The following is a 20,540-nucleotide window of genomic DNA, read 5'->3' as shown; positions in this document are numbered from 1 at the left end:
AATTCTCTCAATCACATGTTAAACCTCCTTCTCCATATTTCGCCATGTGCAGATGTTGTTTACTTGACACAGAGAAAAATCTTGCTATTTACTAAAGGTTTGGCTCTTTACCGGTTTCCTGAGGATTTGCAGTACGCCCTCGTTTGTTTGTTTTTCAAGTGCCAAATAGGTTATTTTAACACCATTATGTTATCGTATATTATATAAATATATAAGATAATATCAACGATTTTCTGTGAGAAGTTTTTGGGGTTGCTGATTTTTGGAATCGATGCTGTTTCTATACGGATTGTAAACCACAGGTAAGATTCTGTATAAATAGGTGAAAATTATCATTAGCAATAAAATGTTGATAGCTCGAAAAGCAATGATTTCAAGTAATGCTTTTAGAGCGAGTCTAGTAAAATTGATATGGTTATGCTAAAGAGTGGTGGCAAATAACAAAATTAATTTATAGCCTTTCTATTACTTTAATTTCATGTGTTTATTCTCATAACACCTATGTAAAAGACTGGTGTGATTAAAATGTAATTTCCCTTAAGGACAAAGATAAGGTTTGCATTCTGTTCATTTTTTTTTAAATTTTTATTTTTGGAATATATACAAAATATCAAATAAACATTTAAAAAATAAAGCCGCCCTCATTTTTTTGTCGCTTTCTGTTTTGCCTTCGCTATACAACTGTAGTATAAATGCAAAAAAAAAAAAAAAAAGAATAATTCCCCCCTCCCCCTAATTTCATTACTGTGATTATATAAGACAATTCTTGTTATGCCTGACTGAGTTGTAACCTTACTGCTACATGACTGAAAATGATACCAGAGCCGACAAATTTAGGCAGCTATAAGTCACATTGTCCGCTAATAAACTTTGATAATAGCTATCGAACATTTAATAAGTAATTGTTAACGAATTTAATCTAGTTTTAATTGCTAATATCTAATTAATATTGAATAATATTCAACAATACTGTATATTACTTTGGGACAAATAAATACTACCGAATATCTAATTGGAATTATCTACGCACTAACTAGAAAACTAATTAGTGTGTAGTTTAGCTATTTTGTTACGTCGAAATCTCCATTCATTTCACAGTTCAGTAATTTTCAACAAAATCTATCTTTTCTTCAAAATAAACTCATTTTTGGAAAGAAAAGATTGTTATTAACTTGGCTTATTCTTTGTCTATAATTTTCTATTTTTATTAATTTTTTTCTTTATTTTTTAAAATAAAATAAATAAACCAGTTAAATGGGTTATATAATTTCATTTAATTTGATTTAACTAGTTTATTTCATTCGTTTTTTTTTTTAATTTAACTGGTTCCTTTGAATTTTTTAATTTAATTGTTTTTTTTTCTTTCATTTTATTTTTCGACTAATCAATATATTTAATTTAATTTAATTATGGAACACCACTAACAAGTGCGCCAATTTTGAAACATAAACAACATAAACAGTTTTCATTTTGTTTTATTTTGTTTTTTCTGGATAAAAATCCAATAATTGTAACCCTGCCTGCATTTTATCAACTCATAAAGGAGACTCTGAATCGCCAGAATGCTGTGATCCTACGTCTAAACTCGGTTGAGAACTGACAATTCTTCTTCCTCTTCTTCTTCTTATTATTATTGTGACGACGAACCATCTAAGGATAGGAGTGTAGTATATTATGTCTATTAATGAATGTTTTCTACTTGCTAGTTTAACTTTATATCGACTCTATATATATAAAAAGATAAGCCGAAATTTGAAACGTTTTTATGTCACGTTTTTTTTTTTCTTACCAGCTTACCGGCTTACCAGCCCGGAACTCTGGGGGTTGGGCGCCGTAGGCCCCAGGGGGGGGGGGGTCGTAGTATATATATATAATAATGTTTTTGGCGGTAAAAACCCTTCATATGAGACTGGCTAACTCGTCTCTAGTTGAAAGTGGAAAATATGAAATGAGAAAATTCTTGGCTTTCCAATACGGTTTGATAGTTATAGAAGCCTCCTAATGGAAAATTATATTAACAGTTTGTTAAGAACATATACTATTAAGCTAATTATCCATATGATTACAAATGAAGATATATTATTTATAATATAACTTTTAGCCAGTGATTATTGATTGATTGATTTTATTAAAGAGCCCTCAAGTGTTGTACTAGGCCAAATTACAAAGGAGTAGAAAGAGGGCAAAGTTTTCTGCTTCACAAAGGTTATAAGATTAATGCTTTGAATTATAGGCCAGTGTGTGTCTGGAGTTGCAGTTAAAGTGCAAGAGAGGTTAGTTAGCACAGAGATTCAAAATTGGGTTGAGGACAGTAAAATACCGTTTGATGGTAACCATGGGTTTGTTAAGGGAAGATCGTGATTTAGTAATCTGCTTTCTTATTATAACAGGGTGATGCATACACATTGGTACATTTAGATTTGCAAAGGCCTCTGTAGCTCAGTCAGTATAGACGAAGCCCTTTGGTCGGAAAGACCTGGGTTCGATCCCGTCTATGACGTGAGGAACCTTTATTTGGTTTCTTTCGACTAAAAGTTAGTTAACCTGTCTCATACGGAGGTGGAGGGTTTTCTTCCCCCTAACTCGGGTTTTTCATCCCTCAAAACATACAAATCGGTCCCGTGAACACACATGGCTATAGTCATAAAATATACTATGGCAAGGAAGGCAAGGGGAAACCACCTTGCTCATAATCATCTCCGTAGTATGGTAGCATATATCTACCCCCCACCAGCCGTATGGCTGAGAGAATAGGATAGGATAGTGATAAATTACCACATGACAAGCTGGTAATTAAATTGCAATGGATCTGGCTAGGTAGTAGATTAGCCCGCTGCGTTGATATAGGCTGATGGGTATAACTCATTAATACCCTGATGGGTATTAATGAATTATCTATGGAGGAGCGATATCTCAGAAGAAATCACAAGTGCTGTGCTCAACTTGCATATTAATGATGTTGGAAGAGGTCTGAATTGATATGCAGTTCTTTACATATGATGCAAAGTTAGGGAAAACTCTGAGGAAATGAGCGGATGCAATGTCTTTGCAAGAGGACTTGAATGTACTGGCTGAATGGGCAAGTGACTGGATTTATCCATTCAACGTTGCAAAGTGTAAGGTTTTGAAATTTGAAAAGCAAAGATGGGATGTGAGTACACAATTAATGAATAATAATAATAATCTAGGAGTGATTGTAAACAAGAACCTAAACTTTTGGACGCATATTGCTAAAATTGTGAGGATATACCAGGGATTATGTGAACGATGCAGAGAGCACTGACATATAGAACTAAGGATCTTATGGTTCCATTGTATAAGGCTTGGATTAGGCTACATATGGATTATTATCCTCAGATTTGGTCACTCGGTTTTCAAAAAGATGAAAATATATTGGAAAAGGTACAGAGATGATTAACTAAGGTGGTTTCTGGTCTAGAATGTTGAGAATGAAGATAGATGGCTAAAATACAATTTCAGAAATTGATGGATAGGAGGAGGGGGGGGGGAGATATGGAGACATGTTGTTAAAGGGTTGTTGCCAGATTAATGTGGAGGAGATTTTGCATAGAAGGGGAAGATAGGGAAGAACAAGCGGTCACCCCTGGAAGCTGTATAAGGAAGATGTAAGAATAAGGGAGACGAGTAGATTTTCTTGCATGAATTGTGGTGAGTTATTGGAATGCACTGCCCGAGAGTGTGGAGAGAGTGAATACATTTAAGGCGCTGTATGATAAACTGTGTCTGTGACAGTGTGACCTTCGGCGATGAGTCTTTTGACTTTATGGAGGTTTAATAATAATTATAATTCATTACTATTGTAAATTGACTTGATTTGCAGCTATAGCCGAGACTTTGTAACGAAGTAATTTTTGACTTCTCCACATTACTCCTGTCAGATAATTCGAAATAAGGATGGAAAGAATAACTGATGGCGAAGCATACAGTCTGATTGAAATATTTAAATAGTGATATGTAAGCTGGATTTTCCATTCTAGAAAAGAAATCAGTATAAATAACAGTGAAGGGAAGTTACAAATATTCATGATAATAAACCATTTAATCTAAAGTATTTTAAAAATCGTCTAAACCAATTTGTTACATTACAATATATAATGCTTTCAACTAAACTGAATAAGACATACCGTATGGCTGATCAACATTTAGTTACGTTTTCTTGCAAATATAGACTTTTAAGATTCTGTAGAGAGAGAGAAAAAAAAAAGATTTCGTGGATTTATATTAGTTTAAGGTTTTAATCCATCAGTTGGGAGTATGTTCACTAATTACCAACAACCGACACCCTTGCTGATCTGTTGTATAAACATACATGGAAATTCGATCATTCTCTTATAATTTTGAATTTTCATTGCACTGTTAAAGGAAATATTACCATCCCAAAATCATATTGGTTAAAATTGAATCAAAATTAATTAATATCTCACTTCGAAATTATTATTAATTAATCACTTATAGGAATATTTATTCAGTGAACTAATGTTTAAATATATAAGCCGCTGACCCTTCTATTACTCAATTCAACTAATGGTTTATTTTAACAAAAACAAAAAAACATAGCAAATAAAATGTTATTTTCTAGAACAAAAGTAGTTTTAATTAAAATTTTAGGTGCTGTTTAAATCTAGTAGAGTTTTAAAATATTGTTTCCTTAACTCTTTTCATAGTGAAAAGAAGAATGTTCAACATGAAGTCGATATGCAATGTGATGCACATGTTTCTTGTCATAATAGCAATGCAAGCCGGAGTTAATTCTAGCAACGCACATTTTTTCGGCAGCCAAAATGATACTATGAGAACTGGAAAGCGTAAGTTAGATTTATTTTAAAGAACTAGTGTAGTTGTTTAATTTTTACAATGTGTCTCTTTCCTTGAGTCTTCTACCTAATGAGTGAATGAATCCAAGAATTTTCATGACTTTGTGTTAACTAACATGCTAATCTTGAGATGATTACGGTCAGAACATTTTGTTTTTGGATACACACAAATGCAAATACTATCTTCGAATGTGATATTTGGTACTTTAATTAAAAACAAAAAACCTTTGTTATCGTTGTCCATATAACAAGAACTGAATCTAAAATAACGTACGCGATGTATTTTAGATTGTAAGTAATTAAGCCTTGATTATAATATATACAGTAATGTTTCTTACAGTAACTATGTTCAACTTCATCAATCAAAGCGGTAGAAGAACATGCAGTTCAATAAGTGGTCTGAATGGTACTTGTCTTGGAGCTCAAGAATGTGTCAAACGGGGAGGAAGAGGAATCGAGTCATGCGCATGGGGTTTCGGCGTGTGCTGTGTCAGTAAGTTCCTTAAGAGTGATATTACAAGTTTGCTTGTGATATCCTTTTTTCTTTCTTTTTTTTTTAATTATATTTCTTTGACAAAATATTAATTATGTGTGATATGTCTGTTTTAGATTATGTTCATGCAGGTAAAATGGTGAAAAGTTATGAAATTACCCCCAAAAATACGAAAAAAAAATTATTATTTTTTTTAATCAGCTAACGCCTTTTATTTCCTTATAGGGAGTAGGGAAGGCAGTTCTAATCTTATCTAACTTTTGGAAACTGAGTGGGCACTTTAATCTCCACTGGTAGCCAATCAGAGACAGTTGGCCCAGGGCTATCAATAGCACTCATTGAAGAGTCGGCTAACAAGCGCCGCCATCTCGTGGTTCCTAATCCCTAAACAGTCTGGATAGTGTGGGTTTTACTGTCGATTTTCTTGAGTTTACAGGACAAAAAACCCCGAGTTTCCAGGAGAAATTGCTAAGCAATTAGAAATGTCTTACTTATAATAGTTCTAACGGCAGTTGTAAACATATAGAATATTTAATACAATGGATGGTTCAACGATTTTCTAATCTTTAACACATTTTACAGGGAACTATTTTCCAGAATCATAACAATAAACTTTATTTCGTACGTTGAACCTTTCAGGTTGATAAATGCACTGACCCATCGTTCAAGTTTCCAGGAAAGTGATTTGATGAACACGACAGTGTAATTAATTCGGTTGAGAACCCTTGAGATGCATTAGAATATGATATACAGGCAAGAAATCGACTGCTGTTGTTGCCATTATTTCTTATTGTTAGAAATGGTTTCATCGCTACTTGAGGATATACCACGTCAGACTGAGGTTATCCATAATAAAAAAACAAAATTTGTTTTTGTACCAAGTGGTGCGTAGTGGTGCATTATATCACACTATAGATATAAATAAATCATGTTCAGAGTAAACTACACATATCGGTCACAAATCTTCAATGGAAAAACGAATTTGAGTGATGGAACATATATCTACTTATGTTGTTAAACACTTCACCTATACATCTGGTTTCGTTTGAAATCTTTCTGTTTTTGTTCTTAGTATAATCCGTCAGCCTTTCACAGAGAGCAACTACACCCCCCTTCCCCACCACACACATATACACACACAAAAAAGATTCTTTATCTCTATTCAGATTTTCATCAACTCAGACTCTCCCAATTCAGCCTCAGATGAACTATTATGAGAGAGGAACAGACTGAGTTCCTCTTCTTCTCCGTGTGGAAATTGGTAGAACTTATTTATTATTATTTTGAAGCTCGTAAGCAAGCAAAATTACCAGCTACATTAAATGCATGAATACGGTCCGCTCTGCAATCTGTTCACTGTAGATTCGAATTCCACCAGGACATGGATGTATTGAGTTTTTAGGCAATCTTTATCAAATGCTGTGGATTACCACCTTGCTTATAAGATATCTGAAGTAGTTTCAAAAAGTGCCCTGCTTAGTGTCCAGAGCATATTTCACTGATTATTTATTCTTATCTCATACAGAGTATAAATAAATATCATCTGCAGTTCTTACATGGGTGAAACCGGGTTAAAAATAATTAATTGATAACGGATTTAATCCAAAGTTATCAGAGTATCAAGTTAAACGTCGGTTAGCTAAGTGGCTAGCATATCCACTCTTCAAACCAACAGGGAATTTGCTCACCAATGTCACAAACCTCTGGATAAGCACCATGGAAAAGTTGACGAATCCCAAGTAGTTTCACCAGATATTTCCAAGGATTTCGATCAGGTCTGGCATAAGAGCCTATTAAGTTAGCTTCCATTATTCAATCTACCTCTGCGTCCAGCACATCGCATTGGATGGTTGACTGTTCCCTATCTTCTAACTATGCAACTAATGCTGGGGACTAACAAGGTTCTGTCTTCTCACCTGCCTTTTCCTTCTATACATCAGTGACCTGCTCCAGTTGAGCACCTATCCAGTACACAATTTTGCCGAAGACAATACATATTTCTCCTTCTCACTTAACAAACTTCACACCAAACAAACTACCACAACTCACAGAGTAAGAGCCTCTGCAAACCTAAATTCTGATCTCTAAACCATTGAAGAATGGTTTAGAGATAAATTCTCTAAACTCTCTCCTTGGGATTAACTTGAACTTGGCATTACCACCATTGATTTCTCGTTATCCAAAATTTCTCTTTCGTTCAAAGAACTACTTTATCCTCTAGCAGCTATTAATCCTGTACAAATCACAAATCCCTCCATCCATCGAGTACTGCTTGCACATCTGGGGAGGCTTCCTAACAGCTCACTAAAAATACTCGACGTAATACAGAAGACAGCAGTCAGACTAATTAAGGACTCATCTCTTACTAATTCACTCCAACCACTCTCGCACACGTGTCTAGTATCCATTACATGCATCTTTTATAAATATTTCCATGCTAAATATTCATCAGAACTATCCTCAATAATACCCCTAACGATCTATTCCCCTCTCTACAATATGTTAAAACACGTGCAGCTACCATCATCATCCCTTCACAGTCAAACTCCATACTCATATAATAAGTTTCTCTTCCTCCTCCTTCATTCCTGTTGCTGCTGCTGTATTGTGGAACAGCCTTCTCTCCCATGGGTTTCTTAAGGAATACAAGGCGCAGGCTTTCAAATCCGATGTGAAGAAGTTCCTTGTTTCGCAGTTCTATTCTCATACATGGTACTAATGTACTATAAGTTGACCAACCAACCTCTTGTGCATGGGCGCAACCTATGCACGAGGGGGTCTGGAAAGTTCTGATGAACACTAAGAACAAAATGATATTAACGCAACTGATATAACCACAAGAAAGAAAATACGAGAATATAAGAACATACGTTATCTTCATAACTCAGCTACTAGTACGTTCTTTCTTGGGGTTATATCAGTTGCGTTAATATCATTTTGTTCTAAGGTGTTCATCAGAACTTTCCAGGCTCATATATATATATATATATAAGGCTGCTGGTTCGAATCCTGTCGTGGGCGTTTATGATTGTCTTTAGTAGTACTGGATGGATGAATTTCATCGAATGGTTTGGAAACCCCTCCCTCCTTCCGCTTATTGGTTTTTTTTTTTTTTTTAACTTTTCTAACTTCGCACTGAAAACGGTGCATGCATACTATGGTCCCATGTAAGACCAAAAGAGGAATAAGCCCCAAACAATATCCCTTGCTATCCAACTCCAGACCTGAGGATTCGAGAAGTCATTCCCTGGTAAGTCTTCTATGCCGCCAGTGTGTCCTGCAAGGTACGCAAAGAGAGTATCTTGAAATCAGCCCGGGAGAATCCTCAATCCAATGTTAGTCCTATAGTGGGGGAAGGGAGTTTCTACTGCTGTTATCCTGAAGCTGCTTGAAAAACTTCCATGTTTACTCTTTAGAGCAGTGTAGTCGGATTACGTAAAAATCAACAAATAATACAAACAATTATGAAAATAGAAAAAAAAAACAGTCCACTCATGATAGTAATGTACCTGGTTTGCAACCTTTCATGGGTCGGAATTACATGAAGAGAAGATCCAATGTACATGTTTAGGTATAATAAATGCCTGTATATAATATTCGTCCTTTGTGAATAGCACATTATAATGTGAATCTGAACTGTTTATGATATCAAAGCCAAGATTACTTTTTTTTATATATATAGTATGATTTATTCCCGCACCTCATAAAAAATTGACTGTTGATCTCTCTCTCTCTCTCTCTCTCTTAGCGTCCTAGACGGGATTCGAATCCAGGTCTTTCCAACCGAAGGATGTCGTCGAAGCTGACTGACTACGGAGGCTCTAAGAACCCTATTAAAGATATTAAATATGATATCTTAACCTAGCAGAAGATCATTGAAATTATCAAGGAAAGCAACACAATAATTCAGTAGTAATGTAGTCTCTAGCAAACTTTCTAAATTACGAGCAGGCTTATACATGCATCATCAAAACGTTGAACATTAGCAGATCCGCTGATTTATACGCTTGGCACGCGTACACCCTCCCCCTTTATTTTCACAAGCTTCAACATACTATTGGGACATCTGTGGCCATAATTAGAGGCCCACACTCTCATTGGTAGACTTTTAAATTTTGATAAATGGACGCAGCTATTTATTCCAGTTCAACCAAAATGGGATCGGTTTAAGTGTAAAATGACATCAGTTTATCGCATCTAAAGATGGACAAATGAACCGAAGTTTATGAAAATTAAAAGGTTCCTGAAACACTGCATAGTTTTCTTGTTGTTGTTATTGTTACATACTGTATAATTATATTGTAATTTGCCATATATATAGCCAGAATTAAATGGAGGCGAGGGATGAATAGGTTAAAAATAAGTAGACGATTTATGAAATATTGGATGAGTTATGTGAAGCATACAAAGTTAGATATTTACATTCCAGGGATTACTCCTGGCAAAGAGTTTCGTCAAACCATGTCACAAAAGGATATTTACAAAAATTGCTTACTCATAAAATAACCAGTTCACAATTTTTTTAAAAAATATTAAATGCAAATTCCTTTTTTAGTGACTAGATCTTGCGGAGAAACTGCAAGTGGCAACGGCACCTATTTCGTAAACCCAAATTTCCCTAGTGGCTCTACTAGAAATGAACTGTGCGTCTTCACTTTCAAGAAATCATCCAACATTTGTCAACTGAAATTAAGCTTTGAGGATTTCCTGTTATCAGGACCATCCACCGAAAATGGGCAATGTGACACTGATCGCTTCATGATTAGTGGACAAGATCTGAATAATAATTTGCCTGTAATATGTGGAGAAAACTCAGGGCAGCACAGTAAGTATATTTCCGAAGGAAACCATTCCATTTGTGATTTTCAACCATCTTACACTCATATTCTAAGTTTCTCTCATAGTTAGTTTTTAAATGAAAATAAATTTAGTTTATTAGTAAAAGGTACCAAGGGAATTTCTCACTGAAATTACAAAATAATTAAAATTAATGTATTTTTAATATCAGATTTTGTATTCTTACGACTATTGAAATGGGAGTTTCAAAACACTGGGAGTCAGATATGCAATTCTCACCTCAAAATGGAAACGCATATACACTATATAAGACAATTATGGTTGCCTTACAGAGGCAAACAAATCTGTCTTCTGATGGCCGTCACACCACATCATTAAATTTATTGGTCATGCGGAGGAGCCATAAAATTTTTCCTTCAGAAAATTCAAGTTTACATCCAAGCTAAACAGAACAGAAAAACAACACCATTAACAGATATAAATCAATTACCTCCAGAGTGTCTCCGAGGACTCGTGGATCAATCGAAAAATAAATAAATAAACAGTGTCTTCAATATTCAAGATCTCAGTATTTTTGGAACTGCAGTCTACCACAGAGACAAGGAACAGAATAACCACGAAAACAGCGTTACATCGCTAGAGGAGAATGCTTTTCGCCGTCATTGCTTGAAACCACGTGTTGCTATTATGGAATGTCGTCCGAATCGTGCATCGGTCATCTCACTGATCCACTCACGAGTGGATCAGTTTTGGAAGACAATCGTACACGTTTCTGAGCAACTCCCGATGATGATATCGTCAGATATTAAATTTCAAATAAGAATATTTGTTTCTTCTCGTTATTTTCCACTTATCAGAGGTGAGAGAAAAAAAGCAAATATTTACATTTGTTAAGCATCCTAACATCGCGTCCCTATTTCAAAGGTCGGAGATTATTAACAGTTCATGGGAACAAGCTTAAAAGTTGTATTTACTCGTTAAAATGATATATTTGATGTCAAATATAGCTAGTATTTATTTATTTCTCACTTGCTATGTTTCATTCTTTCTTTTTTGGAGCAGTGGTATTTCCAAAACTATTATTTTTTCAGGAAATAACAACGCATACTAAAATATTAATTATAAAAACTTTAATTAATACTCTCCTATATTTCGGTAACATTATATTGTCATCATCAGGGATCACAAAAAACAATATGCGCACAGATATTTACATTCCAGGGAAAGAGTTAGGTTAGGTTAAATTGGACAGCCTTGGTCGTTGGGCCAAGACTATCCAATTTTCCAAACCCATGTTTGTTGAGATTTGGAATGTTTTTCAGGGATGAGGCAGACTCGAGGCATAGGCTTTCATATTTGTATTTGCTGCGGTGTATTTGGTAAGCATTCGTCCTCAGATCTTCAGCCCAACCGCCAAGACAACCCAATTTAACTTACTAGGCAGCACCGTTTATGACTCTAGACTCGACTTTGGTTGCCTTTCTTCAGCTTCGTTTGCCTAGCGTTAATGCCTGCATGCATATATCGTTGTTTTTTTGTAATTCCTTGCGATAATAATGTAACGTCTCGAAATACAAAAAATTAATATTTAAGGTTATTTCCTGAAAAATAATAATTATGAGTAACCACCGTATATATGTCTCTCTACCAGAATTAGTATTTCCAAACGTTTATAAATAAAATAGAATTTGTTAAAACAATGTTATATTATTGTAAAAATTCGTTATCATTTGTGAGTTTTACAGATTTAATGCGTTTATGAAGTTTAAAAATGTCTATAAAAGAATTCAAAGTAATAAGGTACAGTTATAGATAATTCATTTTATCACAATTGCAGAAAAGGACCTTTCTTCACTTGTGAGGACAGTTGGAAAATATAACCAATAGGAAAATGGTCAGCAACAAAATAATAACTCGGCCTTATGATAATAATGTGCTGAATTGATGTAAACTAAGCATCAATTATAAACTTATATAAAATGAAACTTTTCTGTAAAAAAAAATTCTAAGTCATACCAAGAATGTGAAACCTTTCAGTAATAATCAGTTAATTTTTCCCAGTCATACTACTTTACCGCTACCCTTATGGAGAGAACCTCGTTTTCTCTATAAGAGGCAGAGGTAAAGTTGGATGTAACCAGTAATTGCTTTTTTCTCTTAATAGTATACGTGGAAGTCGGCAGTACGCACAGTTCCATTAACCTAATGATCACCACTTCCATGGTGGCCAGTGAAAGGAAATGGAAAATATTGATAAATGAAATTTCCTGTAACAGCAGAGTGAAAGGTACGCATCTTCTATTTAATTTTAAGGAAAAAACACAATGAAAATATTTGCTCAACATTCACATGGTAAATAGAAGAGACAATATTAGATACTAATTCCGGACATTACATGCTAAGTTAAAAATCAATATACAGTATACTTCAGTAATTAAAGAAGATACTTCAGTCTATTGAAGCATCTTCTTGAAGCATAGATAAATAATTATTTATAATTATTTTTAGAGCAGGGATCTCCAACCTATGGGCTGGACAAAATTCGTTAATAATTTTAATCCAGCCAGAGCATATACCGGGATGTATATATATATATATACTGTATATATATACAGGGCTCGACAAATACGCTGGTAGATTCCTGCAGACTGAACAAGATAGAATATTTTTTATTTAATAAAAAATGAATTTAACTTTTTAAATTTATATAGAAAATGGAAAATTTAACTATAGTATCTAATCCTCTCTCTCTGATATTTATTCAGGAATATCATTTAAATAAATAGATACCATAGTTAAATTTTCCATTCTCCATATTTGTTCCAAACTTCAAATGGATAGTTGGAAATTAAACAAATTGGCAGTCAAGCTACGCAGAAACCTGACTACCAAAGGTAGTCAAAGATAGTCAAAGCACCCTGCAGCGGTCTGACTGCTTAGATTGGCCTAAAACTCTGAAGGTTTCAAAGGACCAATAAAAAAAAAAAAAGTTCATGCATGAAAGATCGTAAATTGTAGTTATTTTGTCAAAGATCACTACTTAAACTTTGGAAACCACTGAATTAACATAAGCAGAACAAGATACAAAGTAAATGATATCGGTTCTCAGTACAATAGGTCGCCTTCCATATGATACAAACAAATATAATACGATTCTTTTCTTTCAAAATGAACTGTTGTCTTAAATAAAGGTGAATAACAAATTTTATGCATGGACCCTTCAGCTGAAAAGTGACCAAGGCCTATGTCACCCATTTGCAAAATTAAGATAGAGGGAGGGAGGGGATATCCCGAAAAATCGATACTAAAGTTTAATTTAAAATATCAAATTAATCGCTATTGTTGCGATACGAAAAGTACTTGGAAAATGGAATATTTGGATGTGTATTACAAAATCCTAACTATAAATGAAACCATAATCAGACCATAATGCAACACTACAAGTTTTGCATTAAGCTTTTTGATTCTTGTAGAAAATGGAAAATGCAACTTTTAATATCTGTTTAATTTACATGAAATTCATACATAAATGCCAAAGAGAGAGAGGGGAAAAGAGAGAGAGAAGCTGCAAGCAATGTGGTGCAAAAACAACTTGTTCTTCTTCAAGTAAAGGAGAGTGCCTTTCTTGACATAATCGCATCACTTCTATCGCATCCTGGGTTTCCATAAAACTTGGCAACCTTTTTCGCTCGTGGCGTGTTACCTTTCATCTGTCCAGCTATTTACTCTGTATTTTAGGATGCACTCTCACATGTGAGGTGGTTCACTTATAACATCTCTAAAAATTCTGGATGCTGTTCGGAAAAGAACAGTTGTGTTGATCGACTTCTCTCTCTCACTCACACACATACACACGCACAGGCTGTTTTTGGTCACTGTGTCATGGACAATGAGTTTGTGCATCCCTTCTGGCGATATTTCTATGGTAGCTGTTCAATAGAACTGCTCTCCTCCCATTTCTTCCAAACCTACAGTAACATAAGCAACACTTCGAGCCGCCCTTTCTATCCAGATTCGTATTTTCCTTAGATAGTTCTCCTAGAGTTCGAGAAGCACTACATTTACTTAATAATTGCTTGGGATTGTTGTCGTTTTAAAGTCCTAGGGATTCATTTAACCAATATTTCAAGCTTAAACAGCATCTGTAAATCAAGCTGTGATGAAATAATAATTCCATTTCCAAAAGGCCGATCCCAAACTTCGGTTAAATAAATTAGGTCACGTAAAATGCACACACACAAATACAATTCGCAATTAACATTGACATTTAACTTGAAATCATTATCTATATGTATGTGTGTATATGTGTGTGTACATATATTTTTATTTTATTATTATTTATTTTATTTATTTATTTTTTCCAGCTCCCAGTCATTGCCTTCAGTATTTCGCAGGTGTCATGGGAATGATTAAGAGCTTTAACTATGGAAACAAAGTAAGCACCGAAGTTGGCTATCCTGTTAACCTTAACTATGCTGTTTGCATTCGTAAGGAGGCTGGTATGTGCTCAGTGAACTTCGTTGCTGATGGCCAATTTGTAGTGGACAGCCAGGCGACAGGACAAGCATGCCAGAATGGCGATTACCTCTTCATAGGAATTTCAGAGTATTGCGGAACTGACGCCATTACAGAGACTCCAGTAACATTTAGTAAGCAGTGATAATTACTATTTAAGATGTACATTACATGTGATTCATATAATTATGTTTAAGGTTGACTGATTTACAATACTGTATTCAATTTAAATATCTTTTTGAAAACTTTTTATTTTGTAATGTCTTAATCATATAACTATGTTTGATAATTTTTACATAAGCCACGCATTATCTACAAAGATAATAAATAGCTTGCTAATTTATTTAGCAAGCCACGCTTTATCTACAAAATCTGAAGCACTGTACAGAGAAAGCTGTGAATCACGCATTCACAATCCAAACCTGAACAAAAACGATTGCCTTAAACGTTCTCAGTTTTCGAAAGTTATACTGACTAATACTCACCATTTATGTGTTCCTTAATTCGTAATTAATTTATTGTTTGCATTTAAAAATAATTTATTAAGTAAATTATTTTATTGTAATTTATTTTGTATATCTATTAATGCAGATGGAGCTATTCTTCGGCAGCCGATAGTGCACATAATATCACGCACTTTCAATTGAATTGTTTTTTTTCGCGTGCGTGCGAGCCTGTATTTTCCTATAATTTTCCTATAATTGTATTGACAATGGCTATGAAACTTAGCCGAAAATTTTACAAATAAAGACATAAATTAACGTGCAATTCCATTATTAATATGTCATGATGAATTCTTCCTCTTACGTCTCGATTGTTAGAACAGTTTATTTAAAAGATTATTTTACAAAAAATAATAAATAAAAAATAATACAAAATATAAATACAAAAAAAGGATACAAAAATATATATATACAAAAAAGATACAAAAATATAAAATACATAATCATACAAAATCAAAATCAAACAGTAAATAAAAATACTTTTTTTTACTATTTACAAGAAAAAAATCTTAGGTGGTTTTGTTTCTCAACCAAACAGATTCACAGATTATGAATTCTATTTATCTAGCGAGATTCAGTAAAATCTATAAATCTGAGGTCAGCTAAGGGGATTTTTATGAAAGCAGTTTTATAATAATATATTTTAAATAAATCTGAACGTTTACACATTTTTATTTTGAAATTTCTGTTCTATTATAGGAGAATCTGGACCGGTGGTTTTATACTTCGCATCAGACTCCAATCATAATGGCGATGCAGGATTCAGTCTTCGTTATACCCAGTTAGCCTGTAGTGCATGAAGCTAAAACTAATAGCGGAGTTTGGGAACTTCTTCCACCCCACGTATTCAGTTAAATTCAGTTCACTGGAATATGTCTCTATGTACTTGAAATAAAGCACAGAAATAATGATCACAAAGTGAGTAACTTTTTGAAATTTGGAAAACAAGAATATCAAGAGATTCTGGTTTTCATGAGTTCTTATCATTAACTCAGAATAATAAAAATTATTATTATTATCAGCAGTAGCAATGGCATCATTTATTCACATAATTGAAACTCAGCCAAACACAACAGATGCTGATCACAAAACCACAACCATTTGACTGGTGATGTAATTCAGTTGACATTTTACCCATGAATCTAAAAACAATTAAAATTCAAAATATAGACTGTTCCAAATAATGCCCTCCCCGCCAATCATATGTACTTAAAAATTGCCAATGTTTAATTCTAGTACATAATCTGATAAATCTTTGAAATTGCACAAAGTGCGCCATTAATAATTGGAATTATCCCAATTTCTTTAAGCTACAACCCATCAATTTCGATTGCCTTATCTCGATATTTAGCATACTGTACCTTCATGTTAAGATATATTAAGAAAGAAATTATATATTGAGAAATTAACATTCATTTTTAATATGCAATATATAAAATAAACCCTTAAATGGATCTGTGAGAAACTGATATGGTCATATAATGGTTTTCCAGCGTTCTCAAATTATTTTTGCTATTCTTTAATCAAATTTAGTTTGTGTTGTTTTTAAAAGTTCTTATTGAAAAATAGCTTGGAGAATTTGTTCAGTACTGTCGATGTAATTTTACAAGCGAATTTCTTGAAGAGTTTTTCTCACTTGAAGCAGACAACGTCTGGCGATCAATGCCATCTTGTAGATGTAATATATGATGCACAGTCATTAATTTTTGAGTTTTTTGCATACCAGTTTGTCCAATTTGCTATGTCAGTTGTGCTGAATAACTGAAATAACTCAAAGTTTATTGTTCGAATTATGTTCAATGCATTAAATTTAAATTTAGTTCTCAAAATATTCCTGACTACTTTAATGTATTCTGCTGCTACTATTTACCTCTCGAATGGAGAATGTCACTGGCTAATATTCCTAGGTATATTCATGGAGTTCATTTATTGAAATTGCATTTATAAATTTTTCTTGGTAAATTGAAACTGCCAATCCAAACCTAATTCCATTTTTATGTCCTGACTGAAAATACGAAACATGTTCAGCAATGAGTCAATTTGTTGTGCTGATTTTCCATATACTGCAGATGAGAAATTTTAATATTATTTTTAGGAATTTCAAATCCGAGTTGTTTTTCTTCAAAAATTAATGGACAAAGGTATCAATATAATTGATTAGTAATGGCGGCAAAGAATTATCTTAGAATACTGCAGGTCTAATATTGAATATCAAAATGATTTTTCATGTTTTCATGGTAGCGGCCAGAAACAAACACATCTTTTTGTAACGAATATCTCTATCTCTAATGATTTGAGAATGCAGAAAATTTGTGTGTGTGTGTGAGAAGGAGTCAAATGTTTTCTCGTAGTGTGTCCATACAATGCGTAGGTCCTTTTATATCATTTGTGTGTGTGTGTGTGTGTGTGTGTGTGTGTGTGTGTGTGTGTGTGTGTGTGTGTGTGTGTGTGTGTGTGTGTGTGTGTGTGTGTGTGTGTGTGTGTGTGTGTGTGTGTGTGTGTGTGTGTGTGTGTGTGTGTGTGTGTAATGGCGACAAAGAATTATCTTAGAATATTGCAGGTCTAATATTGACATCTCCGAAGTGTTTATATTTGAATATCAAAGTGATTTTTCATGTTTTCATGGTAGCGGCCAGAAACAAACACATCTATTTGTAACGAATATCTCTATCTCTAATGATTTGAGAATGCAGAAAATTTGTGTGTGTGTGTGAGGAGTCAAATGTTTTCTCGTAGTGTGTCCATACAATGTGTAGGTCCTTTTTCATCATTTGTATGTGTGTGTGAGAGAGAGAGAGAGAGAGAGAAGAGAGAGAGAGAGAGAGAGAGAGAGAGAGAGAGAGAGAAGAGAGAGAGAGAGAGAGAGAGAGAGAGAGAGAGAGAGAGAGAGAGAGAGAGAGAGAAGGAGTCAAATGTTTTCTCGTAGTGTGTCCATACAATGTGTAGGTCCTTTTTCATCATTTTTGCTTTTTTCAGCACCATTTAATCAATAAACAGCTGGTATTTTTTGATTACTCTAGTTTTTTTTTTTTTTTTTTATAATTATACTTTTGTTCAGATGGATAAATTTGATTATTTGATGTATATATGGAATTCACAATGATTGTAGTTAACAGTTGGCATGCATGCTTACTGAACTAGAGTTGCTTGGTTTCAGTCTTATACTTACTTTCATGGAGAGATATGCACTTCCAATATCACACAATCTTTGACTAAGTCTAAATGCAATAAATAATTAAGTTGTGTTACCTGACTATGTAAACTGGTTTGATGCTTTAACCAGAATTCATGTAATTTACCTTTGCAACACTCCAGTTTTTCAGTTTTCTAGTTGTGCACTAACCATTTCTTTTGCAATAACGACATTTCATATTTATTTTTCTTTCGCCTACTCCCTATACGGGAAAAATAGGCGTTAGCTGATTTTTTTTTTTGATCCAATTCTGTTTCCTTTAATCCAGAAGACGTTTTTTATTGTATTCAACAAGATCATCTCGGACTGATTTCTTAAATTCAAATATTCTGCTTTTTCTGACGAATGTTTGCATTGCCATTTTCCTGTAGAGGTTGAAAAAATAACGTTGGATTAAAGTTGAAATTGAACATTTTGTACATATTAGTTGATTCTTGCATCACGTATTTTAATTTTTGTGTACAGTGGCAATGGGTTTTGCATTAGTTCTACAATAACTCTAGTAATTGATTTGCTGGACAAATTATATGCATGTGTAAGTTTGTTTTTGATGCTATTGTTTTTCCAGCTGCTCTTCTTTAAGGTTACGTTTCTTTCTTTAAGTTCATAAGATCGGCAGCAGTTTTTTTGAATTTTTTCAACCAGATTTTCTAATGTTCAGATTGTTCATGTTTCTTCAACTTCTGCAATTGATCCGATTGTAATTTGAAACAGGCTCATTGTGATGCTGTGCTATAAAATAACTATATTTATTTCTTTTAAGCTTTCAGTTTTGATCGTTTCTTGTGCATTTGCGTCCAACAGGAGCTGTCTAATCTTTATGTAAGGATTTTTAATGTTTGTGACTTTTATAGTTCATTTGTTGAGTTTATAGGTTTTAATGTAGGTGATCTTCGAAATGCATTTTTATCAACATAGCCTGGGATATGGTTGGTGATCACTGAGTTGAATTTCTAAGCTCGATACAGCAACCCCGATGATTTGTCGCTACCACACGAGCTGAATTATTACGTAATTCTTGAAACTCGAGTTAAGTAAATACTTTGTTACGATAATAAAAGTCTCTTGTTTCAGAAGTCTCCATTTCTGTTATTGCAAACTAGGGAAATTTTTGTTTCTTCTGAAACCCCGTTTATTTGGTGTTGATTCGTAAACACATTTCATAACTTCTTCGTTTTCTTCTAGTCTAGTTCTTCAGTTTGGTTTGTCGCCTGATGCCTAACATGATGACCTGATGCAGTGTTTGATGAACAGAGAGCTGATTGATCCGTTATAAATTTCTTCTTACTCTTTTCGCTGTTAAGATGAGTATGGAAGAACACTATTCTCTGGAATCTCATTTGAGACCTGTGTGAATTGAGTAGTCGTTCTAGTAGCTACGCTACCGCTAACATAACTCCACATCATTGAAGCACTCAGTCCCCGCAGTCCCGCTGCAAAGCCGTGTTCCATAGGGGACATTATTATTATTATTACATCATCATCATCATCATCATCATCATCATGCATATCAAGGATTTAGGCCTAACGTGGCCTGTTAGAAGTCATCGTTGAATCTTTTAAGAGGACGTCCTGGTTTTCTTTTCCCTAATGGCTTGTACTTTAAGGTTTCTTTTGGTAATCTTTCAATTTTCATTCTTTGAACGTTTCCATCCATTTATGTTTATATTTTTTAATTTTTCTCTTACCGACTTTGGTTTAATTATTTCATAATTTCTTCGTTTCTTTTGTGATCAAATAGAATATACTTTGCAGTTTTTCTCATAAACTTCATTTCTAGTGTTATTAATCTTTGTTTGTCTTAATTATTACATTATGCTTCCATGGATTCCGAAGATTTCGTTGGGATCGTCTACTCTCCACAACAATACCCAATCTGCCATCTACATTGCACAGTCCATTGTCTACATTACACCATTTGGAATGATTAGCTTACATATTATAAATTTCAGAAACATCGCGTTTAGGGATGTGGGAATTGAGTGTTAATTATTCACTTAATAGAGAAAATATTGAATACTTTTTCCAAATCAGGAACAAAAGTTCCTTTCGATCAATTACAATATCTGATTTGCATAAAATATACATAAAGCAAGCTAATTTCATTGGTAAACAACTAGTCATCTTGACCTACAAGCACTCTAATGCCTGCAGGTCAATCATAATGAAGTAATGCTTTATTATTATTATTGATGTGCTGCAAA

General features: G+C 33.9%; 1 protein-coding gene across 1 annotated transcript; it reads left to right on the top strand.

Annotated features, from left to right (window-relative positions):
• Nucleotides 1-169: 169 nt before the first annotated feature.
• LOC150097867 (uncharacterized) lies at nt 170-16,086 on the top strand. Its single transcript, XM_090406466.1, has 7 exons — nt 170-302; nt 4,686-4,826; nt 5,176-5,328; nt 9,884-10,153; nt 12,290-12,412; nt 14,490-14,774; nt 15,843-16,086. The coding sequence occupies exons 2-7, from the start codon at nt 4,697-4,699 to the stop codon at nt 15,941-15,943; spliced, it is 1,062 nt and encodes a 353-aa protein (XP_090262592.1). The 5' UTR covers nt 170-302; nt 4,686-4,696; the 3' UTR covers nt 15,944-16,086.
• The last annotated feature ends 4,454 nt before the right edge of the window (nt 16,087-20,540 follow it).

Source organism: Typopeltis vanoorti, chromosome 16, assembly GCF_054136105.1.
Source record: "Typopeltis vanoorti isolate ZY-2024b chromosome 16, IOZ_Tvanoo_1.0, whole genome shotgun sequence".
Lineage (NCBI taxonomy): Eukaryota > Metazoa > Arthropoda > Arachnida > Uropygi > Thelyphonidae > Typopeltis > Typopeltis vanoorti.
This window is presented reverse-complemented; position numbering and strand designations above follow the sequence as displayed.